Source organism: Scleropages formosus, chromosome 18 (genome assembly GCF_900964775.1).
Source record: "Scleropages formosus chromosome 18, fSclFor1.1, whole genome shotgun sequence".
In the NCBI taxonomy this organism is placed as follows: Eukaryota; Metazoa; Chordata; class Actinopteri; order Osteoglossiformes; family Osteoglossidae; genus Scleropages; species Scleropages formosus.
In genome coordinates, this window is record NC_041823.1 from 5,748,817 (window position 1) to 5,776,174 (window position 27,358).

Consider the following 27,358-nt stretch of genomic DNA (forward strand, 5'->3'; position numbering starts at 1 on the left):
GGGTGACACCTTCCAAATTAAGTTTCCTGGTAGATGGGGGGGGGGGGTAGGTGTCACAGCTCTTTTTTTGTCCTTACTGGGAAGGAGTGTGTGTCCAGCACTGGACTCACATCCTATGGTGCACTGAAGCCTTCACAAACCGCTCTGGACTGATCTTTGGTGAAAAATCTCCAATTCTGGCAACGCTGTCGTGATATTTAAATGACACCTTGGTTTTCCGGATGGGCCAAGTTGATAACGTAGTCCGTCCTGTTGCCTTCGGATGTGAAGGTTGCAAGTTCAAATCTCACCTACTGCTGTAGTACCCTTAAGCAAGGCGCTCACCCTAAATTGTTCTACTAAAAAAGTACCCTGCTGTACACACACACACACACACACACACACACACACACACACACACTGTCTGAACTGCTTGTCCCATACGGGGTCATGGGGAGCCAGAGCCTAACCCGGCAACACAGGGCGTAAGGCTGGAGGGGACACACCAAGGACAGGACACCAGTCCGTCGCAAGGCACCCCAAGCGGGACTCGAACCGCAGACCCACTGGAGAGCAGGACCCGGTCCAACCCCCTACGCCACCGCACCCCCTACCCTGCTGTAGGAATGGCTAAATGATTGTAAGCAGTTTAACACTGTCACTTGCTTCAGATAAAAGTGTCACATGTAATGCTTTGACCACAATGTTCATTGATCAAGTGAAGGTGGTCAGATCATATTTATGTGCAAGTAACTGATTACTGTACATGTAACCTAACTTGGGGGGGGGGGCACAATGGCACAGCGGGTTTGGCCCGTGCTTGCTCTCTGGTGGGTCTGGGGTTTGAGTCCCACTTGGGGTGCCTTGCATCAGATTGGCATCCTGTTCTGGGTGTGTCCCCTCCCCCTCCAGCCCTGTACCCTGTGTTGCAAAGTTGGGCTCTGGCTCGCCGCAACCCCACTCGGGACAAGCAGTTTCGGTCAATGTGTCTGTAACATAACTGGAGTGAAAGAATGCGTTTACTTCATGCTCAGATCATAGATGCTGTTTGGAGTGCAGAAAAAGTCACATAACGGGGCTCATCTCATTGCCAAGCTTCCTGTCACGGAAGCTGCAAACTGAAGAGCATAAAACCTAAGTATCTAGAGCAAGAATATAAACAGTTACCAATCCAGGTAAACTGGAACTGGTTAACCAGTGTAAAAGCAAAGCTTAATTGTATAAATCATATTCAGAAGCTACTGCTCCTTACAAAGCCACTTGTATCATCTTGGGAATTAGCCCAGCCATCTTCTGACTTCGATTTATCAACTGAAATCAGAACAAAATTAGATGTTTGCTAATAAGCAACGACATCAACATCAAATTATACTAGAAGTTTAAGATCTATTTTACTTCTCAGATTGTCAAAGAGCCAGATTTGAGATTTAAAAAAAAAAACAACCCTGTTGCCCTTGCATTAATGTATGTGTTTGCATTTTCTCCATATACTATTTCTGTCTACAGTATTGCATCAGTTTTGTAAAAAGTTTACTACATACTGTACTCCTTTAGGGTTTTTTTTTTTTTTTTTTAAAAAAACCTTTATTTAAAATAATCCATAAAACATTACCTATACAGGCATGAAATTTAAGTGTTCAAAACCTCATGCATTACAGTATATTCTGTACAAACTTTTGGGTGAAATCTAAATGTGCATGATTGAAAAATCTTAACTGTGCCAACAAACATTTAATCCATGAATTTAAAAGACATAAAACATGAACAATAAAAAAAGATTAAGGAGCACTTCCAGCAGCATGTGCCCATAGTCAGAGTCGCCTCAGGTTGCGTTTGCTCTGTGTGCTTCCTGGCAGCACCTCCTTCCTGGAGCGGCGCTTCGCTGACCCGCTGGCACACTCTTTGGACCCATGGTAGGCGCACAGGCATGCGGTACAGAACTGGTAGGCACAGTCCTCCTGACTGCACACACCTTCTCTCCTGACAGAATGACACTTGGCAGGATGCTGGCACCTGGGACAAGGTCTGAGGCACTCATCGTGGAACAGGGTTTTTGCAACCTGGATTGAAGAGGGATGGGAAACTGAGTCTTCATTTAAAAAAAATAGTTTCATAACCAAAAAGGTGTTTGGCACAATAGGATGCTCATAATAAGGTACCAAAGAACAGCGCAATTAGACACAGCATCCACCTTGTAGACAGGAGGGTCCCTGTGCAAGTCCCAGGAAGGACCCTGCTAGTAATAAGCCTCAAAAAGGTAGTCTTACCACACGGAAAAAACACGCATCAATAGTTGCATTTAGAAGCAAATTGAATATCATATTTTCTAGCACACGTTGCACCCTAAATCTCACATAAGTAGGGCCCATCAACTCACACAAGAAACACTTTCCAAGAAATTAAAGTTTAAATTCAAAATACTAGCCTTTGTGTAAAGCACAATAAAAGGCATCTCTCAAATCTGAATTTTTATATTACGGTATCGTAAAAATGAGCCCTAAAGCAAAAAAAATTGAATTGATTGTAAAATTAAGTTTAGAGAGCATGAAAATTGTAATTGAGTTGAATTTATGACAATTCCTTTCAAGAACAAGTTGTTCTAATGCAAGGGAAGCCCACACTCAAATTGCTCCAGGAAATTACTAGTGCTACGAATTGATTAAACATATTTTAGAAGAAAAGGAGTTAAGCAGGAGAGAAAAAAAAAAAAAAAAAAAAAAAAAAAAAAAAAAAAATTAGTGCAAACAGCAGCAATAGTCAAACTACACGGCTTTGCTTAGCTCACCTCTAGGAACTTATCTCGCTTGCTATCTAAGTGTGTAATTTTCTTCATCTCTTTTGCTGAGCTGTTGCCTGACACTGAGGTGCAGATGATGGGTGTCCTGGACTGGGGTTGAACGGACCTGAGAGCAGATCTGCTCAGGGCATTCAGTCTGCTGTCTGCATCTGGAATATAGATTGTGCCACCCAGCTACAACAACAAGGGTAAGACAGTCACAAACACACCACTAGCAGCTGACACAATATTTCTGAGAAGAATTTTTTTAAAAAGTCACAAAACATTTGTGGACTACGGTATTTACCTCAAGTGCCATCTTCAGCTCTTTCAAGTATGATCTTCGTCGTTGATATGTAAGTTTATCTTGTGAGATGATTTCATTCCAAATTTTACTCACCTGACCAAATCTTTATCAAAAAAAAAAAAAAAAAAAAAAAAAGTGTTAACATACAGGTAGTTGAGAAAGGTTTTACATTGCTTTCTGCCTTTTTTGGATGTCATCGCTCATTAACTGTAGTCTGTCTCTGTGCTTTTTGAATCTGTTACTTGAGATCCCCACACTAGCTGGAAAGAAAATTTTACAAAAGTAATAAACCGACATACTACAGAATACAAATACCAAGGAATTTCTGTACATTTTTGGTACATAACCGATTAAATATATTCAGCACAAGACACATCCGAGTACTGACAATTACCTGTAGAGGTCTTCAGAAGAGAGAAAATTTAAAATCTTTCCTAATATGTGTCTAAGGCTCCTGGACTTGAGCTCTGCAAGAATATCCAGCTTCTCCAGTCCCATTTTCCTCCCAATGAGCCCTTCTAGAGGCATGGTTGTCCTGAATGCCTCATCACCTTCGGACAAGTTCAGCAACTCCTGCAGGTTGGCCCATGGCGACAGCAGCGTGGCACTGCGCTGGCACAAGGCATGCACCATTTGAAGCGCTGGTGTTAAGGAAAGGTCCTCCAGCTTTGTGCTGGTAGCTCCCAGGGGAGTTTTCTCCAGGAAGAGTTCATCATCTTCCTCTGCACGGAGGGCCTCTTGCCCCTTCAGCAAATTTTTGTCCTTTCTTGACGCAGACTCGGGCGCTCTGAGCTCCTCCTCGGATTGGGAGCCCCCTTCTCGGAGCGTCGGGAGCCTGCGTTGACGCTCCAGCATGGGCCGCCTCTTCAGCTCGGCCAGTCTAGGTGTGTCCTTGCCTCTAGAGGCTGACTGCTGCAAAAGTTCCTGGAATGAGCCATCATGGTCCACTGAGGAGTCCTGAGATTTATCCAGGCTCAGTGAAGTGAAACCACTGTCCTCCGATGCAGATATGTCCAGCTTACCAATCGGGGTGAACGAGGGCGTGCTCAAGACACTAAGACTGTCTGCAAGGTTTGTAGCAAGGTTATTCATAGGGGTTTGGAAGTTAGTGGGTGTAAGAAGCTTGCCACTACATGGAGTCTCCAGCAGTTCTGGTGTCAGAAGGTTTGGGATGGAGTAAATAATGCTGTCGTTGAGATCGGCTTCATCCGCAGGGAGACCTGCATCCTGGGCCCCAAAAAGAAGGGGCTGGGTAAAATTGTGGTGCCCATCTTTGAGAGTAGAAGTTTTTACCTGAGAAAACGCAAGGCGTCGATTCCTGCAAGACAAGGCCAGTTCCTCAGCTTTTAAAGTGCTAGTTGCCAAGGCCTCAAAAAGCCTGTTATCTGGAGAATCGTGGATTCCATCGGAATCATCGTCGTCGTCGTCTTTGGATCCTGGAACATCCGAAGATGGAACGAGTCTGCTCTGGGACGTTTTTGCATTACCCGTTTTGCCATCCACAGCAGCTTTAGATATAAGGAGACGTCTTCTGAGAGAGGCATCTTTTTTAGATATTTTAGGAGTGTCACACCATGAAGTGAAGGACAGACTCTCTTTCTTGGCACCATTTCCTGCACCTCTAACAGAGTCCCTTAATCTGATCTTCCCCAGGGAATCGAAAGACAAGTTACTCGAAAGGTTTTCCTTCGGCATGTCATCTTTGGCTTCGGCAGCCTCCACCTTCGGGGCACGTGGCCCTTCGCCGTATCCGCTGTCCCGGAAGAGCGCGCGGTCCTTGTTTTTGGCGCTTCGGGGAAGGGCCGCGGAGTTAAAGCTGCGATCCATGTCCCTCCTGACTGCGGCCAGATCCCGAACAACACATGCAAACAGGTGAATTTGATGACCCCTGCCAAAGAGAACGCGAATGAGTTAGTTATTCAGGCCGTTTTCAAACACAAATTCATTTACCATTAAGGGGATTGTCTTACTAAATACGCAGCTTCCGTCGCCTACTTTTACACACACTGTCCAGAATGAGAGCATGAGGCAAAAGCTCCGGCTGTGGTAAATTTTAACGAACACCACAGTTTCTGTCTGAAATGAAGCATTTTTCCTCGATATTTGTTTGTTAGATAAATCTAAACATAAACAAATTAACTCACTTTGAGCCTAAATGATGCTACACTGAAAACAAGGAGCCAACATTTACACTGCGGCGATGGAGCACCACTACTAGCTACCAGTGTGGAAGGAAATATTTACCGTTACAACAGTACGATGGCTAATATCCAGCCACACAGAAATGACGTCGTCGTGCAAAACAAAAAAATGCTAACAAAAAATTTGTGCCAGGAATACTTAATTTAAATAAAATAAAAAAAATGTGCTAACAGTTGGGAGATTCAGACACAGAAACACCGCTTCAGCCGAGTTCCCGAAGCCGCCTGTAACGACCGACCGAGTGAGTGAGGAAGGGAACGAGCCACACAGCCATGGATACCGGGGGGAGGGGCGGGGAAGCGCGTGCGGGTGAGGTCTTCTCCTCCGCCGCCGCCGCCCAACAGCTTCCCTCGCTACGTTTGAATTTTGCGCCTCTTCTGCTCCAGCGGCTCCTCAGTGGCCCGCTGAGAGCCGAGGCCCCGCCCCCCTAGAGCCCAGTCACGTGACGAGCGCACGCGGCCGCCTTCGCCATTCATTTTTAAATGTCTCGAGAGGCAAGCTTCGGTTGCTTGTTAGTCTGCGTGCAAAGTGAGCTCTCGCGGTTTTTTTAAAATAAGAAACAAAAAGGCAAGATTTTGTTAATGTAAACTTTGCTGCATGTTTGTCTCACATTTTGCGAAGCCCAGCAGCCGACCATTATTTGAAAAAAAAAAAAAAAAACTCGTACTACTGTGTATATTTAGACGCCTGTAGTTTCCGGAGAGAGGCGCGATGGATGGATGCAGCTTACACGTCTCCGCGACTAACATCCTGCTACTACTAGCGCTTCTACCCGTTTACCTCGTAACCCCCGCTACCATTTGGTCTTTTGGACATCGCCCCGCGCTCTTTTCCTTTTCGCACCCGTGACACGAAGCTCAGCTGTCTACTTACAAAGGCGTGAGAAATGCGCTAGAGGCGCCCTCTCGCGCCTCATCATGTTTCCCCCTAACTTAAAGTTTAAGGCGCTTTTCCCTGCACGTTCAAATCGGGGCCTTGGCGCTCCGATTGGCTGCGGCACCGCACGGCAGCGCGCGTGCTGCACATCATCATGTTTACAAAAGAAGCACCTCGACTCGCTCGAGTGTCACCCGCTGCTGGCGGCGACGTAGGAATGATGATGTGAAAGCTCAGCTGTGTGCGCTGCATAAATCATCACCGCTCATTGCAAATGTCTTTCCCGCATTGTGTGTCACACTAAAGCGTCGTCGATTAGCCAAATCTGCACAACTGTGAAATGAAATATATTTAAATGCTCTGTTCCGCGCATGAAACATCAGCGTCCGTCACTGCTCCTCTTCTCCCTGAGCCGTTTTCAAGATTTATCCACCTTTACGACAGCAGAGGCAGCGTGGTACCGGCTGCTGTGGCAACGTCGGGCCACGTGCTGTCGGTTCCCATGACAACGCAAAGCTTTCCAGCACAACGCAACGTGTTTCTAGAGCTCACTGGGCCAGTGGCGGGTTGCCTCGCTGGCGGTTGCTCTTTTTGTGCGAAGAATTTTCAAATTGTATAAAACCTGGAGCTGTTAGGATAGAAGTTTCCTGCGAAACTTCACGATTTGTGACACAGCTGGAGGTATGGTTTGTATAGTTATCGTGGTCAAAAGCCCTAGTTAAAGAAATGTTCCTTTTCCCAGACGGTTAACATGATTTAAGAACGCTTACCTTGGCTTGGGCATTGTCTTTGCTTATTACTGATGTTAGTACTTGTATGTTACTTACGTTTATTCATTTATCTCGCGCTTTTCTCCAAAGCCACGTTACAGTGTTTAGCCACCTACAATTATTTACCCATGATTTACAGGTGTGTAGTTTTATTGGAGCAAGGGTGAGTACCTTTGAGAAGAGTACTTCAACTGGAGCTATGATTGAAACCTGTCCAACGGCAGTAGCTCCAACCACCATGCTACCAGCAGCCCCCATTTGTAAAGAGGATTTACTGGAATGTTCTATACAAGCGGACTTTTTCAGTTGGCCCTCACTGAAAGCACGTGAAATGCCAGCGGGAGGTCCTGATGCCTCCGTGTCTGAATTGCAGTTGAGCGATGAGTGCAGACATGGTCTCTTCCCTCCCGAGCGGGGACGTCACAGCGGAGGGCAGAATCCCTTTGGAGCATCTGGACTACGAGTACATCCAAAACTGCACTGACCTCCGGTATTTGGAAAAGATCCTTCACGTCCTGAGGTACGAACCCGAAGCTGTCGCAATCCTCGCCGCAGTACTGTGTGTACGTGTCGGTCGCAATATTATTTAGAATCAAAATTACATTTCCTCATTTGGCTGATGCTTTTCTCCAAAGTGACTTACGATGTTAATCTGCCTACAGTTACTTACTTATTTGTGCATCTGGGTAATTTGTAGTGGAACAATTTAGCATAAGTACCTTGCTCAATGGTACGACAGCCCAAGGCAAGATTCAAACCCGCAACCTTTGAGTCCGAAGACAGCAGCTCTAACCACCACGGTACCACCGGTCCCCGGAAGTACCCAGTCTCAAAAAAGCACGGTCTCTGTCTTGCACTGCAGGTCTGGCAAAGAGGGTGTGTACCCTCACCTGATAGAGTTCTGTGAGAGTCGGATAGCAAAGCTGGAACCCAAGAGCCGGGCCCTACGCAAGGACCAGCCCCCGGCAACAGCTGCCAGTTTCTCCATGATCGAATGGAACCAAATCACTGAAGACCTGGAGGTATGAACACAAGACGGTGGGACGCATAGGGCCACGCTGTTGTACCTCTGAATTTGGACTTAATCCAAATGGCTCAACTTGTATTTGTGTACTGGGGGCGCTCATGGATGGCCTGGTGTCTTGTTGGGGTTGATTCCCGCCTTTGCCTAACTCCATCCCTGCAGTGGATAAGTGGGCTTGGAAAATGAATGAATGGAATAATAATGATGGAATTGGCTGTCATTTGAGTCCGGCTGTTGAAGCCCGACCCTCTGCAGTCTTTGTGAATATTGACGCGCTGCTGCATTGTGGGTAGGCTTGGGAGACTGAAGCCAAGCAGAACGATCTGGAAATTCAGCAGCTTCCTCTCATCGATGACATGGGAAAAGTGCCGCCCGTGCGTGGCTCAAACGCCTCCGTCCCTCTGACACAGGTACAGTTCAAGTTTGAGTGCTGTACTGTGCTGTGCACGTGGCAAGGATGCTCATTTTCATGGCCAGCTGTCATACCCCAAAATTAGAGAAACGATGGTGGTTAAATCAGCATTTAAATGTATAGGCTCGTTCACCCACAGTGTAATTTTGCCCTTGCAGAATTCGGTTAGGAGTGGAGCCGGGGTAAACGGAAAGAAGTCGGCTCTTCCAAGGGATTACCGAGAGTGGGACAGGTGAGCGTGATTCCTATACGCACATACGCCCCTCACCTCTCGCGATAAATCACTGTAACAGCTAGTGGAAATGTGTACCCGTTTTTTTACACAACAGGATTAAAAATGCAGCAGAGCATCATTTTTGCCAGTTAGGTGGACTTTCTGCTTTAATAAATGTGCTTTGCATGATCCTTACAAGGATGCAGCAGACCATGTGTGTGTGTGTATATATTATATATATATATATATATATATATATATATATATATATATACATACACACACACACACAGACACACGCACACACTTTCAAACCCCATATGTGTGATTTCTTCTTGGGGTCCCGTGTCGTCCTGCTGCTTGGGGAAGGGTTCAATAAATGAAGAGTACATGGCTGCATGCGCAACGGTAATATAAACAGCTTTAATAGCGTTCATATCCTTTCACCACAATAAATAAAGCCTTAATCTCGCCATCAAGTGAAGATCATCTGGAATCGAATATTTATGCTACACAGTGCCTCTGACACCATAATGAATAAGATGATTTTTGTTACAAGTATACATTTTTGTTGGTGTCATTGTCATGAATAAAAATACATTTTATTTTGCCTTTTTTTTTTTTAGATTTTGGTGACCCCAATTTTTCCCCATAAGAAATAATGTTAATTTGATCCCCTTACACGTGTTGATTTTATACAAATTAACCTTGTTAAGCGAGAGATGAGTGTGTTTTATTTTAGACATTAATACGACAAAGTTAAATTTCATGGCATGAAATAAACCCATTGTAAATACTGTAAGTTTCTGATATTATAATTCTGCAGGTTTGATGCTGAAAAGGAATGTAACGCAACTGATGGAAACGTTCCGGAAAAGAGTTCTCGAACCGTTGTCAATCAAAGTCTTCCAAAAATCAGCCGAAGACTGGACGCTGCAGGTTAACTATTTTCTTGTTCTGTTGTGGCTAAAACGGTGGGGAAGTGCCATCGGCTGCTGGGTAAGTATCTGTCCGACGTTTCAGGACTGGGTGAAAAAGAGCGCGAGATCCTGGCAAACCGAGAGAAGGAAAAAGGGAATGAGGCGTTCAAGGCCAACGATTACGAAGAGGCTGTGGTTTACTACTCAAGGTCCGGAACATCTTTCGGAGACGAGGCTGCGTCGAAGGAGTTGTGTCGCGCTCGAGATGATTATCGGAAAAGATGGGTTATCGATCGATTGCGGTGTGGTGATCTGAGAGACTTGCTGGAAATCGATCCTCATCGTGGAGCCACGTGGACGAGCTGCTGAACATCTCCCTCCTGGGATCGTGTCGAGGAAGGTAAACCCTCACTGTGTCCTTGATCCCGCAGGAGCTTGTCGGCGATGCCCACGGCCGCCGCTTACAACAACAGGGCCCAGGCGGAGATCAAGCTGCAGCAGTGGCACAACGCCCTCAATGACTGCCAGCGGGTTCTGGAGCTGGAACCGGGCAACTTGAAAGGTACCTGCCGGTCGTCCCTGACCGCTTTTGGGCGGGACAAATGCGCGCTGACCGGTCTCGAAATCTCGGTACGTTCTGACGTGTCGTCCGTGCACAGCTCTGCTGCGTCGTGCAACTGTGCAGAAACACCTGGGTAACCTGAAGAAGGCGGCTGAGGATCTGAACGAGGTGCTGCAGACCGAACCGCAAAATGCTATCGCAAAGGTACTACATGCAACTGCTAATTATGGGACGCGTACGGTTAAGGGGGGGGCGGGTTTGGCCGGGGGCCCGCTCCGTGGTGGGTCTGGTGTTGGATCCCTGCTTGGGGTGCCCTGCGGCAGACTGGCGTCCCACCCTGGGCATGCCCCCCCCCCCATGCCCTGCTCAGGACAAGCGGTTGCAAAGATTGTGTATGTGTGTGTACAGCTAAAGGAACTGAACCATGGCTTGGTGTTGGCCCTACTGTGTTTACCTCGTTTGGAGGGTGCTGTCCTCATGTTTTCCTGTACCTCTGTTCTTTCTCCAGTAGATGGCTCTGGGGATCTACTAGCATATTGTGAATAATTAATGAGTGCATATTAGTACATCGTGTGCGCGTGCGTGTGTGTGTTCACATAAAGGATGAGAACAAGAAGATACCATCGTGTGAACTTGCAGATGCTTTTTAATATAACTGACTAGATGGTAGTGTACTGGTTAGAGCTGCTGCTTTCAGACCCCAAGGTCGCAGGTTTGAGTCCCACCTCCAGCTGTATTAACCTTGAGCAAGGTACCTAAATTGCTCCAGTAAAAAGGCCCAGCTGTATAAATGCTTAAATAATTGTAGGTAATATTGTAAGTTTCTTTGGAGAAAAGTGTCAGATAAATGAGTAAATGCAATGTTTAGACTGCATCTACCATTAGATAGTGTTATATTACATTGTCTATATCTGCATTATCACACTGAAAAATTTCACATCTGGCAAATCACTTGTTTGGAACAAGGTGTTGCAGAATCCACATGTTGGAGCCTGTTGGACCAATGTAAACTATGTGTTTAGGAAAGTTTAAAATAATGACTAGCAATAATTTGTCATTTCTCTATGGTACCGAATGATTTTCTAATTTCTTCGTGTCGTGCGGTTTTAGAAAATGATGCATGAAGTGGAAGACAAGCTCGGCAATCAAACGGGGAGTTATGACAAGGGCAGGAGGATCCTCATCGAAGAAGTGTGTGACGAAGATGAGGGAGGTAAGGAGACCCTCCGAGGTATACCGGTGTCACACGGCTGACCCCCACAAAGCACACCGACAATTCTTGTTAATGCAAAATTCTGTTTAATACACCATCCCATTGTCATCAGAAAAACACCAAATTTTTTGTAATGTGAAAAATAGACACTGGCTCCTCAAGTTACGAACGGTCGAGTGATGAATTTTCAAAGATGTGAATATATCCCAGTTTATTTCTTTTTAATTCCATTTAATCTCTTATCTATTTTCTAAAATTTCTGTTTGCAGTGGAACGACTTGTGTTTTATGCACCAGGCCTATAGATGGCAGTAAAGAGCAGCCAGAGTAGGAGTGAGGGACCTTCTTAATTCAACTCAGCACCACAGTGTTTACAGCCTACAACCGGTGTCCGAGTGTTGCTGATCAATAACAAGATGACGAAGGCCGCATATGTTTATGGGATGAATCGGACGGCAGTTGACGCCGAATAGGGGTTTGTGGAGACGACGCATGTTTATTTTCAGTCATTCAAAATTAGCTTAAATTTTTAATGTAGCTCTAAGTTAATTAAAAGAAAACATTTTAAAAAATCTTACAAAGTGTTTTTCCTTTATTATAGTGAAATCCCAGGTTTCGCAGAACCTAAACTGTTAAGGTATTATTGATTTTAAACTTAGGGGCTGGAAGTGACTTTACATGAGTTCTGGCCCCGGTTGTGTCGGAAAGCTGAGGAGCCAGTGTTTAAATCTCGTTTCCCCTGGTTTGTTTCCAGCAGATTATTCTGGCAACAACAACTGACTGCAAATATTTCAAAGCTGAGTGAATTTACTTTTCTGCCCTTTGACTGTTAGAGAAAGCTTCGGCTTCGCTTGTCAGCGCGCGGTCTGCGTCGCAGTCAGATCGTGCGGAACAACAAGTTCTAAAGCACCAATAGATGGACCCCGAGAGGTTTATTTCTCCGTTGAATTTCTGTTGGGAATTTTTTTGTTCCTTTCTTTTATGGCCAGTTGACTTACAGCTGTAACAATTACATAGTTACTGTACTAATTTAAAAGGGGGGCGGTGGCGCAGTGGGTTGGACCGGGTCCTGCTCTCCGGTGGGTCTGGGGTTCGAGTCCCGCTTGGGGTGCCTTGCAGCGGACTGGCGTCCCGTCCTGGGTGTCCCCCCCCCCCCTCCCCCTCCCCCTCCCCCTCCCCCTCCGGCCTTATGCCCTGAGTTGCCGGGTAGGCTCCGGTTCCCCGTGACCTCGTATGGGACAAGCGGTTCTGAAAGTGTGTGTGTGGTAATTTACCTTTTATGTATGTTTTGCCCCAACCCTTTGTTCAGGGTCCTGTGTCACTGTGTAAGAAGAGCACTCTATAAAAATAAATTGAATAGATAGATGGATGGATGGATGGATACTTTAATCCCCAAGAAAACTGCATGAGGCTACAGCACATTCAGCTATAGACAGAAGACACCGCAATGTTGAATAAGGCTGGAACAAATAAATATCACATTTAGACAAGTCTATAGGAGTGCAGAAATAGCGTGCGAATTAATAAATGAAAATAAGTAGAGACCGCCCAGGACCTGCGCTAAGCAAACGGTTCGAATCAAAGGTTATGGATCCGCACGCGAACCAGAAGGCAAGAGCCGGTTAATGAGTGTCCGAGCGCGTGCTGCTGTGAACGGTGTTATCTAAAAGCTCAACGATGAGCACGCGCAGGCGTAGAAGTTTCATAACCGCTAGCGGTACGAAAAGCATTTGACATAATGAGTTAAAAGGGTGTGGGACGAGCGGCTCTGCCGTGAGGATCTACCGCACCGCGTAGCCGTGAACGGGTTAACGGCTCCGGGGTTTCCGTAAGCGCTTCATACAGGATTTGCCCGTGTGCTAAATCCGCCGAGGAAGTCGCCGCGTTTCGGCCGCTCCGGGGGGCCTTCGAGGGCCGCCTCTTCCTGCCGTCCGTGCGCGCGGGGAGCGAGCGTGACCGCTTTCATAAGCCGCTCGTGGGCTGGGCTTCCCGGAACCCCTGCGGTGCGCAGCCCGGGGCCCCTCCCCGCCGCCCCCGGCGTGACGCGACGGCTCACTGTGTCTGTGGGCGTGTCCTTCCCCCCTCCTCCTCCTCCTCCTCCTCCTCCTCCCCCCCCCTGCAGCTCCTCCAGCTCCTCCAGCTAAACCCGGCCTAGGCGTGGGAGGAGAGTGCGTCGCTGCTCCTTCCGACAGGGGAGACATGGGGAACGCGCAGAAGAAGTCGCCGGGCCGGGGGGACGGCCCCCCCCGCGGCGAGCCCGGCTCCCACGGGTCACAGCGCCGGGGCAAGAGGGGCAGCGCAGACCACCACGGAGCGCCGGAGCAGCAACGGAAGGAGCTGGCCAACGGGGCCCAGGGGGCGGGGAGCCACGAAGCGGATCAAAGCGGCGGTGGCGGCGGCGCCGGAGCCCACGGAGAAGACGGCAGCCGGCTCGACGACGTCCCCTGCGGGGCCCTTCCCCCACCCCTGGCTCGGCTCAAGCAGGAAGGAAACCGGCTCTTCAGGAACGGACAATTTGCCGACGCGCTGGACAAGTACAGCCGGGCGATCGCGGGCTGCACGGACGCAGGTGGGATCGGCGGCGCGTGTCGCCTCCTTTCTCTTTTAAAATCCATGAAGCAAAGTAATATTTTTTTTCCCCTCTCGGCTCGGTGAAACGCGCTGCTCTCTTCAGTTCGCAGTTCCTTCTGCTTTGTTGCTGACCACAGAAATATTTTGAGGAGGACAGCAGACTTTTAAACAGTTTCTAATCTCTTTTCTTGCCATGTTGGCGCGCGGCCTCCTAAGGACGCGGAAATCCGGGGACGAGGATCGTTAATTATATGAGACTAATTATCCTTAGTTGTACAAGAATCCAGTTAATCGCCAGCGCTGCAGCAGAATAACAGGAACCAAGAATGTACCCTGTTAGTTATGTGCAGAGTCTTCATTTTCATACGGGCATCAATTTCACATCACAGACTAAGCAGAGAGGGGGGTCTCAACAATCAACATTAAAGTATAATATTATTATTATTATTATTATTATTATTATTAACTTTAATTTTCCCAACACCCTTGTCCGAGACCACTGACAGAATTACATTGCTAGCTTTCCATGGTTTTACCCATGTATACAGCTGGTTACTTTTATGATTCTTTTCAATTCAGATGGTAGTTATTGAAGCGCAGCCCACAAAAACAAAAATCTCCTACCTGTCCATGTAAAGAGGGCGGAGTTAATCATCATCATCTGCCGTTTCCCCAAGGTGTGACTGTTTGTATAGGTGGCACCACGGAAGACCTGTTTCGTAAGGTCCGAGGTTCCAGGAGAACGGGGTTGACGTTTGCATTTGTTTTGTGTGCTCCGTGCCGGAGTGGGGGCGGGACCGGAGGTGCGGATGTGAGCATCCTCTGTGACGGTTAATGCACCGGGTCACTGGGCACCTCAACGCTACCTCCTAATAACTGCCTTAATGACGTGAACGAGGCGCACTGTGCCGGAGACTTCGCTTTTATGTAAAGAAGCGATTTTGATCGGTAGGAGAGCGCTCCGTGTGCCGGTCGGCCCACCTGAATTTCGAGAGGATCGCCGGTTATGCACCTGGAAATAGGATTCGTGAAGATGCTGGGACGCTGAAACGGCCAGGAGCAGAGTAACGCGCTGCCGTGGCGCAGCTCAGGGGTGAACCAGGGTACGCTGGAAGCTTGAGGAGCTTTCCGGGGAGCCCAGACGGACGGTGTGCGATTTGCTTCTTGAGTGGTCAGTTAGCTGTTGTCATTGTGGACTTAGGGTTATATGTGGTCGCTTGCTTTGCTCCGTAGCAGGCGGTGGTGTACTTGGGGTTAGAGCCGTCATCCGATCCGTCGCGACATCCGCTCTGTCACCACATCCATTCCGTGACATTGTCCCCTCCGTCACGCCGTTGCCGCTCCCCCCCGTAGTACCCCTGATCAAGACACTCACCCCGAATTGATAATTGTAACAACTACCCAGATGTATAAAAGGATAAATCAGTGTAAGTCACTCAGTATATAAACCCAGCAGTTTGTCACCTTGTAAAGAAATGTCAGATGAATGAAGAAATACAAGTAGTAAATATGTTTTGAGAGTGAGTCGTCGTGATTTTTATGGTGAGATTTCCTGCAAGCTATACAGCTGAATTACAGGTGTGCATAAGCATTGTTTATTAAGGTGTTTCTGTTAAAGTGACGCTTTGAATACGCTGGTTGCAGAAGCACTCATTTTGAGGCAGTGTGTTCAGGCAGATATTCCAAGCGTAACGTTTCTCATTTCACGTAACGTCGTGCAGGGAGGCAAGATTATTAATAAAGCGTCATACGGACGCTTCCTGCTCCAACCATAATTTTACATTTAGCTGACGCTTTTCTCCAAAGCGACTTACAATGTTAAGGTTACAATTATTTACCCATTTATACAGCTGGGTAATTTTATAGAAGCAACTGAGGGTAAGTACCTTGCTCAAGGGTACTACAGCCAGAGGGGGAGGCTTGAACCTGCGACCTTTCGGTCCGAAGGCAGTCTCTCTAACCGCTACGCCACCAGCTGTCCCCGTCTTAAACGCGCACGTCGACTTGTGATGAAATCTGTTCTACTCAGATCATCTGGAAGTCCTGTGACGTGTGACCACTCGCCGTGAAAAGAAGCCTCCAGACCCCACTGCGTACCGCGGTAATTGCAGCCGTAAATCTCGGTGCTTGCGGATGATGTCGCCAAACCCAGCATCCCCCTCTTTCGCTGACCGCACGGAGACGCCGGGGCTCCCTCGGCCGCTCTTTGCTCTACGGTAGCGACAGCGCGAGGCGCAGATTGGAGTTCGACCCGCAGATGTTAATCGGTGACGTAAAATACCCAGAATTCCTTGCTGGAGGCAGGACCACTGCTGTGCACATTCCGCTTCTAGAGATTTGAATCTTGTTTACGTTCGTGGGGTTTCGTGCATCGGCTCCTGCGTAGGGTGACGCGTACAGCTGTGCGTCTGTCAAAGGAAAAGTGTATTTCAGTTGTCCTCCTTTAAGTTTTATTATAATTAAAGGCTCCTGCCTCGTAGCTCTCGGGTTTCGCCGTTGGAGCCGGTCCCCGAAGACGGTGGCAGGTGAGGAAAGGCCACCGGATCACTCATTCAAAATGCATGCAAAAATGGAAAAATTGGTGGAAATTAGGGAAATTGAATTGGAAAATGAGTGTGCAGATGCGGTCAAACGGCGCTTTGACTCGCTGACGCCGCGGCTGGGAAGCGTACAAGGCCGAACAGGTGAAGAGGTGTGAATGAGGTAAATAATTTGCAAAGACGGTTAACGTTAAGCTGCAGCCGCTGGGGCTGTGCGAGTCGGGCGTGGACGGGGGGGGGGGGGCGCTCCGGCGCCTCCGGCGCACGGAACCGGGTCGCCTGGGTTCGGGAGCGCGTCTGTCGGCGCGTGGAACCCCGAGCGCGGAGGAAACGCCCGGCAACGGAGAGGCGCTTCCGCAGTCCCTCGCCGCCTCGCGGCTCCTGAACCGCGTGTCCGGACGCGGGTTTGAATCCGGCTCAGTCTGCGTGGAGTTCGCATGCTCTCCGCGTGTTCGCATGGGTTTCCTCCCATAGTTCAAAATTAACGACTCCAAACTGCCCTTAGTGTGTGAGTGTGTGCGATTATCCTCTAATGGACCGCAGTGTCATCCAGGCTCTTGCGATTAAAGAAATCATGGCACAACGGAGCGATAATGAGATCTGCGTGAAATGTTTCGCTGTTGAAGCGCCCGGACCGGTGACCGTGCCCTTTTGTATTTGAAGGGATCGACAGCCCGGAGGACCTCGCTATTTTGTACTCCAACAGAGCAGCCTGCTACCTGAAGGATGGGAACAGCGCAGACTGCATCCAGGACTGCACCAAGTAAGATCCGCAGCACGCGGCCCCCCTCGCGGGACGAGGCGCCGCGTTGCTTCGAGCCGTTTTCTGAGATTTTGCTGGTTACTTCGCGGGAAAACGCCGTCGCCGCTCTTGTCGCGTCGTCCCGGTCGGGTCGCGATTACGCGCGGCCGGGAGAGCGAAGCGGGACGTGCGTGAAAGGCGAGCGTGAGACGCGGGCCCCCGGTGACCTCTCGCCCTAGTTTCAGTTCAGATGGCAGCTGGAAGTGAGCTCAGCCACCAGGGGACATCGTGACGGAGGGGACGATGCGACGGGGTGGATGTCGTGACGGAGTGGATGTCGTAACCGCTCTACACAAATAATAAGAACGGAGAAAAGCTCCAGCTGACACAGCTAAAATCTTCACTCTGCATTATGTTTAAAAAAAAAAAAAAAAAACAAAACACTTCCAGGAGAGGCAAAACAGCACAGGGGGGACATTTCGCTGTTCGGATTTGTGTCCGCAAATTTCCCGCAGACTCGTGGGACATCCCGCACGGCGTCATCGCGCAGCGAACGAGTTTGTGCTGCACTGCTTTTTTTTTTCTTTTGGATTTGAACTGTTCTCTCACCTTGGGGTAATGAATGAATAAATGTATGAAACTTTATTAATCCCGGAGAGAGAGCAGACCTCATCCTGCCCACTTATCCTGTTATTAAAACCAGAGCCCTGGAGCTGCAGCCCTTCTCGCTGAAGCCCCTGCTGCGTCGGGCCATGGCCTACGAGTCGCTGGAGCGCTACCGCAAGGCCTACGTGGACTACAAGACCGTCCTGCAGATCGACGTATCGGTGCAGGCCGCTCACGATGCCATCCACAGGTACCGTACGCCTCCCGGGGAGTCCCTCTGGTCCAGGAATCTGTTGACTTTGGGGGGTGTCTCTGAAATATTGGGGATAGGAAACTAGAGCGGGGCTAACAGAATCACAGCAGAATTTTTGTGTCAAAAAAGGTTTCCCAGTGGGCTGTCACGTTTCACTGGTTCTGCAGATTTGTGCCTGGGATCAGATCCACAGAATTAATAGACTGGTGTTTTGTAAATAGGGGGCGCGGTGGCGCAGCGGGTTTGGCTGGGTCCTGCTCTCTGGGGGTTCGAGTCCTCCTCGGGGTGCCTTGCGATGGACTGGCGTCCCGTCCCGGGTGCGTCCCCTCCCCCTCCGGCCTTACGCCCCGTGTCGCCGGGTTAGGCTCCGGCTCACCTCGACCCCCCCGCTCAGGACAAGCGGCTTCGGCCAATGTGCGTTTTGTAAATGAGGCCACTTGTGTCTGTTTGTTCATTGTTGGAGGCTCAGACCAGTTGATCAGCTCAGAAGTTGGTCTCCACCCACCAGTAGACAGAGCTGTTAGTGTGACAAGGAGTGGCAGACTTACCTGTCCTGTCTGTCGGAATTAAAATAAGGGCCGGAGCGAAGGGCATCCCGGCGACTGCCTTTCTCTGAGAATTACGTAACTGCGGGGGTGGGGACTGAGCAGGTAATGAGATTGTGTGTGTGTGTGTGTGTGTGTGTGTGTGTGTGTGTGTGTGTGTGTGTTATGCAAGGATCACCAAGCTGTTGATCGAGCAGGATGGCCCCGACTGGCGGGAGAAGATTCCCGAGATCCCGCTGGTGCCCCTGTCAGCCCAGCAGCACCGACGTGAGGAACCCCCGAGCGAGGAGGTGGCCCAGGCTCGCGCCGCCAGGGCTGCGGAACAGGCGGGTATGTACCTTCGCCTCCCTCCTGCTGTGACGGGTCCGCAGAAGCGCGTGTCTATGGCGGAGAAGATGGTCTCCGGTGTTTTCTGACCGAGCTCATTCCCACAGACCGCAACGCAGCGCAGCAGATATTTTTAACTTTCTCATTAGCGAAACAACTTGTGCTGGCAGCTCCCGTCAGTCTGTCGATTAGATGTGCCCGACTGACTGACTCCTGTCTTGATCAGCACGTCCTCCTGGGGAAGAAGTCGGCTGAGGGTCTCCGCTTCCTCTGCTCCCGTTTCCCTAGATCCCTTCCTTTAGTCCCCGCCTGGATACCACTTGCTTCAGCCTCCTTCCAGTAGTTCGCTAGCGTTAGTCCCCTTCCTTCAGTTTTCCTTCCGTAGTTGCCTATTCCTAGACCACTTCCTTTATCCCTCTTCCCTTAGTCCCCTTATTGTAGACATCCTCACCCGTTTTCTTTAGTTCTTTTTCACTAATTTCCTTTCCATAGTTTCCTCTCGCATCGTCCGGTTCCCCTAGTCCCCATTGTCTAGTTCCCTTCGCATAGTCTACTAGGGTTAGAGGACTAGGGGAACCCTTTCCTTGTCTCTGTTCAATAGTCAGCTTCCTCTAGTCCCTTCCTTCTAGTCTCCTTTCATCGTACTGTGACAGGTAGCAGCAACATTCTCATTTCTGAGGGAAGCTTTTAAACTGGGTGCATTTGAATTTGTCCTCCAGTATAGTTGAACTGACAAGTGTCTGGACATCATAACATCCTTCAAAATGTACAGCTGACTATCTGAAACATGGACCCTACATTTGGGAAGGCCCGGGTAAAAACGGCACCTAAAAAGACGGAACGCGCGAGTCGGGAGTTGGACTCGGGTTTGAGCCGTCCCGCTCGTGAGCCACGGCGGGTAATTCGGGTTCGGCCGAACGAGCGCGCGGCCGTCCGCGTGCGGGTCGGGTCTCGCGGGGTCGTTCGCGTCTCGTGAGCTTTAGAGCGAATGCAGGATACGCAAACTGCTACGGGCGCCTTTACCACCCCTCGGCCTCTCCGCTCTCGTTCCTCCAGCCAGGAAAGCAGAAGTGCGCTTCTCTGCATTGAAGCAAGAAGGAAACGAGTGTGTGAAGAAGGGACGGTACCAGGAGGCACTGGGCAAGTACAGCGAATGCCTTGCGCTGAAGCCCGAGGAGTGTGCCGTTTACACCAACAGGTAAGGGCGACTCGGAACATCGCTCGCGACGACCTTTAGCCGCAGGAAGGAACCGTTCGTATTCTCTTCCGTTACTGCCGCGCTGGGCTCTAATTATAGCGCCGACGCGGTGTCCCGCAAAGAGCCGCCGTCAAAGCCCAAGAGCCTGTGATCCTCGCGCTCACAATGGTAGGTGGGGCGGAAAGGCCCGTTGCCTGCGGTGAGTCACTGTCGCCGGGCCCCTTCCGCGCGCGCGTGTCCGCGTGTGCCTACGCGAGGACCCGTGCGCCCGGCCCTCAGTGCATCGAGCTCCAAACACCGCTCCGCCTTCAGTTCGAGAAGCAGATGCGGGGAAAGGTCAAGAGGACAGTGGCAAAGGTCGCCTCGCAGTTGGTATCGCGTGGCACGTCCGGTTATGGTCCGTGTCGTCACGGGACGACTACGGAGGTGGGGAGTAATTGTTTTTGGAAAAGTGACGCCGCTTGAGTTCTGGGTTCGGCTCCTCTGCGCACCTCTGGACGGCAAGTCTACGGCAGTAGCGGAAAAGCCTTCGTGCAGTTACTAGTGTAACGTACACTGGTTCATATGGTGAAATGTGACAGATGGACCGCGCTCTAGAATCGCGTCCGCATCCGGATCTCTCCTTGCGTTGATGCGTCACTTTGGAGAAGAACGTCCGCTAAATGAAGAAATGCCAAGTTCGTGAGCGTTCTCCGTGTCCGAGAGCCTAATGCTGCAGCTCTCGATACGAAGTATGACGAAACGCGAAACTGCGAACGGAAACTGCAGGCAAGCGGAGGACAGAAAATATGCGTTTACTTTCACTATTCTTCCTCCTCGGAGATGACAGATCCGTCGGAGAAAAAATTGCGGCGTCACACGTACGGCAGAGCGAGGCTGTTAAGTACGTCCGCGCTATAAATACCTGGAAAACTGTTTCAACTATAAATAGGAAAAATACCATCGTTTCCTTTACAGATTACAAAGCTCTTGTTTGTCATCCACGATTCACGGAGCAGCGTGAACCTGAGCAGTTGTATGTTGACGAAGTCATTATAAATAGTCGAATATTAATGAGGAAATGTGGAAATTATTGACATTTTGTGGCCGTCGGCGTCGTAGACGTTTCCCTGTCGCGCACGGGGCTGTTTTTGGGAAGTGTGCGGCGAGCGGGGGGGTATGGGGCTCGACGGTCTTCGTTCTGCGGTCTGTCGTCGGCCCGTTCTTCAGAAACGGAACGAGGACTTTCCAGGATGGCGGGGGAGGGGAGGGGAGGGGGGATCGTTTCCAAATTCGGTCTCTATAGACGTGAGACGCGTGCGTTTCCGTATTTTCCCTTAACGCTCTGGTACGTACCCTTTTCCGGAGCACCGCCGACTGTGTGGGCAGCGCAGGGAAAACACGGTACGTAACACCAGGTAAACATGCAGCTGAACAGTAATGTACTAAACAACGGTAATAAACCGAAGAACAATAAAAATAATGACAGTAATATACTAGGGAAAGGCCTGTGTCTGGGGGTATAGATGTTGCCTTGAAATCTAAGGACCCGGGTTCAAATCCCCACCTCCGCTGCTGTAGTAAAAATGACGCAGCTGTATAACAGGGTAAATCACAGTAAGGGATTTTTGAGAAGAGCTACCGGATAAATGACTATGTGCGAATGTGTCCGAGTCCTTCGTGCGGACGGCTGCGTGAGCGCGGTAATGAACTGGAGACGCCGCTCTGTTTGCTCGTCTGGTTCCAGAGCGCTGTGTTACCTGAAACTGGAGCGCTTTGCGGAAGCCGAGCAGGACTGCGACTCCGCCCTGAAGCTGGAGCCCTCCAATAAGAAGGCGTTTTACAGACGGGCGTTGGCCTACAAAGGCCTTCAGGTGTGTGCTGTGAACCAGGTGTTTCCTTCTATCCATCCTGCGGAGCTCATACAAGCGCGTGGCCGTCGGGTTCGCGTAGGCGATGCTCTCCGTGTTTGTGTGTGTTCAGGACTACCTGGCATGCAGCTCAGACCTCCAGGAGGTGCTGCGCCTGGACCCCAACGTGCAGGAGGCGGAGCGGGAGCTGGAGGAAGTGACGGTGCTGTTGAGGCAGAGCCTGGCGGAGGGCTTGCCGGACAAGCAGAGGAGGACCGTCCCCATCAAAGAAGTGAGCAGCCGGCCCCTGCCTTCCCGCAATTCCTCTCCAGAATAGGGGCCGTCTCCTCGTTTCCACGGCAACGTGTTAAGGGCGGTGAGAATCCCCTGAAGACGGCTTATACGCGTGGATCTGAAAGATAAATCTTCTCTTCCTGCAGGTTGATGGCAGCGACGAGGAGACGGACACGCCGAACGGCCCCGGTCCCGACGCGACGGAGAACCACAGGCCGACCCCCCGGCCCACCGACGCCTACGAGTTCAGCCAGGCCCTGAACGCAGCTCGGTCCCGGAGCGACGTGGCCGCGTGCGGAGAGCTCCTGAGGTCCGTCCCGCCCGAGACTCTGCCCCTCTTCGCGAGCAGCACCCTGGATGCAGACACCCTCAGCTTCATCTTCCGGGCGCTGGACGAGCAGCTGCTCCAGGAGGAGCCCGACCTCGTTTACCAGCACCTGAGCCACCTGCACGCGGCGGAGCGGTTCTCGGTACGTTATCCGCTCCATCGGAACCCAGGGGCATCTCCAGGTGTTACCTTTAGGAAGATTCGGCGCAGCGGTTCTGAGCCCAGGTTCCGAAGGACTCGTGCGTACGCTGCTTTTTCAAATAAAGTAACAGTATCGAGTTTAAATAAGGAATCGACTGAGTGATCAAGCAGCAGCAGCATTTGGCGTAGTGGTTAGAGTCATCGCCTTCCACTCAGGTGACATATGTCCAAATCCCACCTCCTGCAGTAGTACCGTAATCAAGGTAAAAATTACCTAGCTGCATTGTAAGCAGGTTATTGTAACAGTAGTTTTACAGAGAAGCATCAGCTAAATGTTTAATACTTTTTGTTCATTTAATCCTCAGATGTAATCATCTGCCACTCCTTTCCAGGTGGTGCGGATGCTTTTGGGCAAAGAGGAACAGCAGCGAGCGGCTCAGCTGTTCGAGGGGCTTTCGGCTGCGCGGGGCACCGCGTTCACAGCCACCGACGTCAAGAACCTGGCCAACAAATACATCTAAGGGCTCCCGGTTTCTCTCGCATGCGTTGGAGAGGACGCTCTATGCAACCGCACCATTCCAAAACACTATAAACATATCGAAACGGAACGAAATGCACCAACATCTCCATTGGATCGAAAACCGTGACACGGCCTTTTTCAGGGAGGGCTTTGCGCTACTTTGAGGTTGCAGGCATTCTTTCTACATTCTTTCTCCGCAGAGGCATCGCCGCCTTTACGAACACACAGTTTTGGCTGCGAAGGTACAGACATTCCCGTTTAAAGGAAATGTTGTGCTTTAAGTTTGCGGTGAGGATAACTAGTGAAAGTAGAGCACCACGGAGGGTTTGGGACTCCGGGCACACAGGTGGGTAACTGTCTTCTGAATACCGGATGGCTGGTTTGTTACTTTGTCCCAACGCTGTTTAAGTACATCACAAATTTTCCATCTTGTTTTGGGCAGCAGGTGGAAGAGTGGTTAAAGCCATCTCCTTGTAAGCAAAGGCTGTGCGTTCAAGTCTCTGCTCCTGCTGTAGTACCCTTGGTCAACCTTACCCCGAGTTGATACGGTAATAATTACCCTACTCTATAAATGGGTAAATCATTGTAAGTAGCGCAGTGTCCAAACCTAAGATTGTCGCTTTGGAGAAAACGGGTCAGATAAGAGTAAATGAGTAATGGCAAATAATTTTCTCCTCCCTGGAAGTGGAGTAATCAGTAACATCTGGAAAAGGTTTTTCTCTGTCCAAACATCTTCGTTCATGAGACGAGTGCCGTGACACAATGAAAACGCATTAATTCTTTGGTGCTCGCAGGACATGGCTATTGAGACCCATGTAGCGGAAGGGGCCACACCGCAGGGCATCCTCCTGCCTTTCTGTTCCTTGGGCCAGTTCTTCATCCCTGTGCTCCTTCTCATACACCACGTTCGTTTTCCTTTGTAGGCACAGAAACAACCTTGAAAAAAGGTAGCAGCTTAAATGTCCATATGCTTTACAGATATTCAAAACTCATCCAGTTAGCAAAAAGGAAAAAAAAAATAGCAATGAATATGTACATATGCAGCAAGCAGTTTGAAGCGCTATAGGAGTATTAGCACATGCATGTTGGAGAGGAGCGTCTTCGCTAGATGTGTGCCTTTCAACTTGAACTAGAGTCCTGGTGTTGCTCCGCTGCGGCGGACCGGTTCGCAGGCGTGTACACGATTCAGGGTGATCCGCGGCCGAACGCCATACTACATCCATAACCCTCAGTGCTACTGTACACCTCCAACCCTACTGAATGTACTTTGCCGAAATCAGGGAGACGAGCTTGCAGCAGCCATTCCCAGGAGCAATAAAATTGCATGCAGTTCAATAATTTACCTACAGATGTAAAAAATATTTTGTGGAATGAAAACTTTTCTCCATAAGAATAAACTGGGCTTAAAATTCATTCATGACGTGTCATTTCTTTATATGAACTCATGCTCACTGGATGGTCCTAGTAAAGACTTGTAAGGGAATAAATTGTGTATTAACATGATTTTTTAAACATTGTTATTCCTGCCAGTCAAATATTAAAAACAAGGTAATCTGAAACAACCTTATTTTATTCAACAAAAAGATACACAAAAGCTTTTTAAATTTTAGATATGCATGTAAATGCATATTATAAAGCAATTAGCCAACAAATATACAAATAAGCTTTTGCACAAATTATATCTGGCACTAGTGTTCAAAATAAAGTACAGAAAAGGAGGGTTTAGGGGAAGGGGGGGGAAAAAAAAAAAAAAAACTGCAGCTTGTGGCATTTTCGTCAATCCAGAGTCATTCAGCAGCACCAGAATGGCAATGTGAACAGGAATCACAGGTCACAATTATTTTTTAAAAAAAAGTTAGGAACCCCCCCTTTGCTCAGCACATGGTGATACACAAGTGTGGAGCTCAGATTAACAGTGCAGGTGGCCTGGGCCTCCAGCTTCAGCGCCTCACGTCTGTAAACTCCCCTGACGGTGGCAGGATGGAGGGTCAATTCGGGGTCAGGGGTCAACAGAAACGAGACTCACTTAAAGCCTGAGTGCTGTCTTTGGTAGGCAGTTTACAAAGTTGTTTGTATGGTCTCATCTGCCACAGTTTGCACGTAGCTATGGGCATCTCTCCCGACGATGTCAGGAAGACATTCAAACACATGGAAAGTGGAAAAAACAGCATTTCAAAGGCACCATGAATCTGCAAAAGATATAAAATTCAAATCTTAATTATGAGGTGAATTCAACAGCTTGAATACATTGCCTTTGAACAGTCAAACTGTTTGCAATACAATTTAAGGGTATGGAACCCTTTTTCACCCTTCAAAACCAGGACAGTGGTCGTCAGCCCCGGTTCTTCAACAGTCCTTGGCTTCCACATCTACAGTCTTTTTCCATCCCATCGCACCTTGTCCACATCCACGTACACCGCGTCAACGAGAAGGAAAAGGATGAGGATTCCTCCAGCTCTGCTCCATCTTCCAATGCTGCTTCTCACTCTCTCCCTCTAACCAGCATCTTAATTCTCATCCACAGAAGGCTTCTACTGTTAACCATCTTGTCCAGAACAGAAAATTAATAATAAATAGAGTTGTAACTTCACAAGAGTATCCTATCATTAAAATCATTAGGATGAAACAAGTGCCTGGTCCCCATGACATTTTTTTAACATTCTTTGTGACAATGCGACTCCACAGAGGACTGCGACTGATGGTGAAAGTGTACACTTGGAAGAATGGAGTGACCAAAAACGCACGTTTCCACTGACTGCACTCCATAGCGGTCACCGCTGCTACTGTGCATCACCAGGTGCGACTTGGGATCGCTGGCAGAGGAAGAGCAGGCACGGCTTTCGCCTTGAAGGTTGGCTGCAAACTCCCCCCACCCTACGTCGCACCCTTTGGCGGGCAGGAGAAAAACTTCCCCCTACACAGATTTTCAGGAAATTTTTCCAGAGAATTTTACTTAAAGCAGGCTGGGGAGTTTTATAAAAGAAAAAAAAAGGTACAGAGCCAAGGACCAGCAGCTCCCTCAATGAGGAAACACTCGGATTGAGGAAAAGCGAGCAATTTTAGTGGCAGATGAGGGAGCACAGCCTCCGTCGGCAGCACTTAAGGCTTAGATTTCAGTCTGGATACAGGCGTTCTTCACGGCACTCGTCAACTGAGGGTGGTTGTTGTTGGTCTCCTTTAGAGACACGCCTCTCGCGGGCTCCTCCTCAGCTGGACAGATGAGGTTGACATTCTCCTCGGCGGTGGGTTCCGACCCAGGTGCCGGGCTGCAGGCCGGGGAGGGCGGGGGCAGGGGTCCCTGCGATGGGCAGTTCTCCAGTCGGTCATTCTCCACCTCGGGCAGCGGGCTGACGGCAGAGAGGCGGGCCTGGCCCTCGGTGGAGCCATGGCTGCAGGAGGAGGCCTTGGCGCTCTCAGCCTCAGAGCAACTGAACTCAGAGAAGTGGCTGCAGTGAGAATCGGCCACCGAGGGAAGGCTGCCGCTGAGGGAGGGCGAGTCACACTCGCTGGGGCTGTTGCTGCGCCGCTCCAGCAGCTGCGCCTCCATGTCCTCACGCGTCTCGTTGATTTGGGTACCGCCTTTCTTGCGAAGCTTGGCCTTGCCCTTCTTTCCAGAGGAGGAGGAGGTTGGTTCCTTGGCCACCTTGGTAGAGCTCCCTCTGCCCTCGGTGGGACAAGAGCCCCCGCCCCGTCCGGCTGTGCTGCCGTCGTCCACGCTGCTGCCACCGCTGTGATGCCGCAGCTTGCTCGGCTTCGACTCAATGTCCACCTGCACCTCCATGCTGTTCCCATCCCTGAAAAGGAAAAAAGAAAAAGTTGAGACCGAGCTGGGGTGGACAGGCAGATGGACACGTTGAAGGGGTGCTGAATTTCTCACCTGTCCAGAGGTGTGTAGGAGTTGAGGATGGAGCCCGCCATAGCCTTGGTGCTAGCATTGTCACTGATTGTCCCCAGGCTCACAGTGCCAGATTCACCACTCAGACTGTGCCGTTCCTTCTGAACATCTGCCTGCACCTCCAGTCTGGGACAGGAACCAGATAAGGCAGAGGGGTGGACGTTAGGCATACAAAAAGGGAGAAAATTCAATTCACCTTTACGGTCATTATACAAGTACAATAAAATTCTGTTTTGTGCAAATCCCCAATGCTGTACTTCAAAACAAAAAAGAAAAAAAAGGTACAATAAATACAGAATAAGCAGTATGACAAAC

At 49.5% G+C, this 27,358-nt stretch overlaps 3 protein-coding genes across 6 annotated transcripts in view; 1 reads left to right on the top strand and 2 right to left on the bottom strand.

Moving 5' to 3' along the window:
• Window positions 1-1,790: 1,790 nt before the first annotated feature.
• Window positions 1,791-4,889, bottom strand: fbxo43 (F-box protein 43). The gene is made up of 4 exons (XM_018762788.1): window positions 3,457-4,889; window positions 3,063-3,165; window positions 2,765-2,950; window positions 1,791-2,039 (listed from the first exon to the last, which is right to left on the bottom strand). Exons 1-4 carry the CDS (start codon window positions 4,887-4,889, stop codon window positions 1,791-1,793), a joined length of 1,971 nt encoding a protein of 656 aa, XP_018618304.1.
• Window positions 4,890-6,706: 1,817 nt separating this feature from the next.
• Window positions 6,707-24,004, top strand: spag1b (sperm associated antigen 1b). 2 transcript variants are annotated; one of them, XM_029260017.1, is made up of 19 exons: window positions 6,707-6,821; window positions 7,284-7,430; window positions 7,773-7,932; window positions 8,228-8,344; window positions 8,505-8,578; window positions 9,387-9,499; window positions 9,584-9,689; window positions 9,912-10,042; window positions 10,140-10,246; window positions 11,153-11,255; window positions 13,377-13,823; window positions 17,029-17,128; window positions 17,811-17,963; window positions 18,684-18,841; window positions 19,895-20,036; window positions 21,763-21,889; window positions 21,999-22,157; window positions 22,306-22,629; window positions 23,021-24,004. In XM_029260017.1, exons 2-19 carry the CDS (start codon window positions 7,291-7,293, stop codon window positions 23,147-23,149), a joined length of 2,790 nt encoding a protein of 929 aa, XP_029115850.1. In that variant the 5' UTR covers window positions 6,707-6,821; window positions 7,284-7,290; the 3' UTR covers window positions 23,150-24,004. The 2 variants fall into 2 exon arrangements, with proteins under 2 accessions (XP_029115850.1, XP_029115851.1); XM_029260018.1 differs by lacking the exons at window positions 6,707-6,821; window positions 7,284-7,430; window positions 7,773-7,932; ... (3 more) ...; window positions 9,584-9,689; window positions 10,140-10,246 and having other exon boundaries at window positions 9,994-10,042.
• Window positions 24,005-26,119: 2,115 nt separating this feature from the next.
• The window catches only part of LOC108940684 (E3 ubiquitin-protein ligase RNF19A-like), a 28,466-nt gene continuing 27,227 nt past the window's right edge, over window positions 26,120-27,358 (bottom strand). For 2 of the 3 annotated variants that reach the window (XM_018763002.2, XM_018763003.2), the window contains exons 9-10: window positions 27,026-27,169; window positions 26,255-26,942 (exon numbers count right to left, since the gene is read on the bottom strand). In XM_018763002.2, coding sequence (XP_018618518.1) covers window positions 26,255-26,942; window positions 27,026-27,169 — 832 coding nt within the window. Of the gene's footprint in view, window positions 26,943-27,025; window positions 27,170-27,358 lie in introns of all 3 variants that reach the window. The other variant, XM_029259975.1, reaches the window with a different exon arrangement.

What these genes read in the sequence shown, in the direction of transcription:
- spag1b (XM_029260017.1), top strand. Translation starts at nt 7,291, where the DNA reads ATGAGTGCAGACATGGTCTCTTCCCTCCCGAGCGGGGACGTCACAGCG. An exon ending in GGAACCGGGCAACTTGAAAG is followed by an intron (nt 10,043 to 10,139) that starts GTACCTGCCGGT and finishes GTCCGTGCACAG; the next exon opens with CTCTGCTGCGTCGTGCAACT. An exon ending in GTGTGACGAAGATGAGGGAG is followed by an intron (nt 11,256 to 13,376) that starts GTAAGGAGACCC and finishes CCCCCCCTGCAG; the next exon opens with CTCCTCCAGCTCCTCCAGCT.
- fbxo43 (XM_018762788.1), bottom strand. Translation starts at nt 4,889, where the DNA reads ATGGATCGCAGCTTTAACTCCGCGGCCCTTCCCCGAAGCGCCAAAAAC. An exon ending in AGCTGAAGATGGCACTTGAG is followed by an intron (nt 2,951 to 3,062) that starts GTAAATACCGTA and finishes TTGTTGTTGTAG; the next exon opens with CTGGGTGGCACAATCTATAT. An exon ending in AGCGAGATAAGTTCCTAGAG is followed by an intron (nt 2,040 to 2,764) that starts GTGAGCTAAGCA and finishes TCTTCAATCCAG; the next exon opens with GTTGCAAAAACCCTGTTCCA.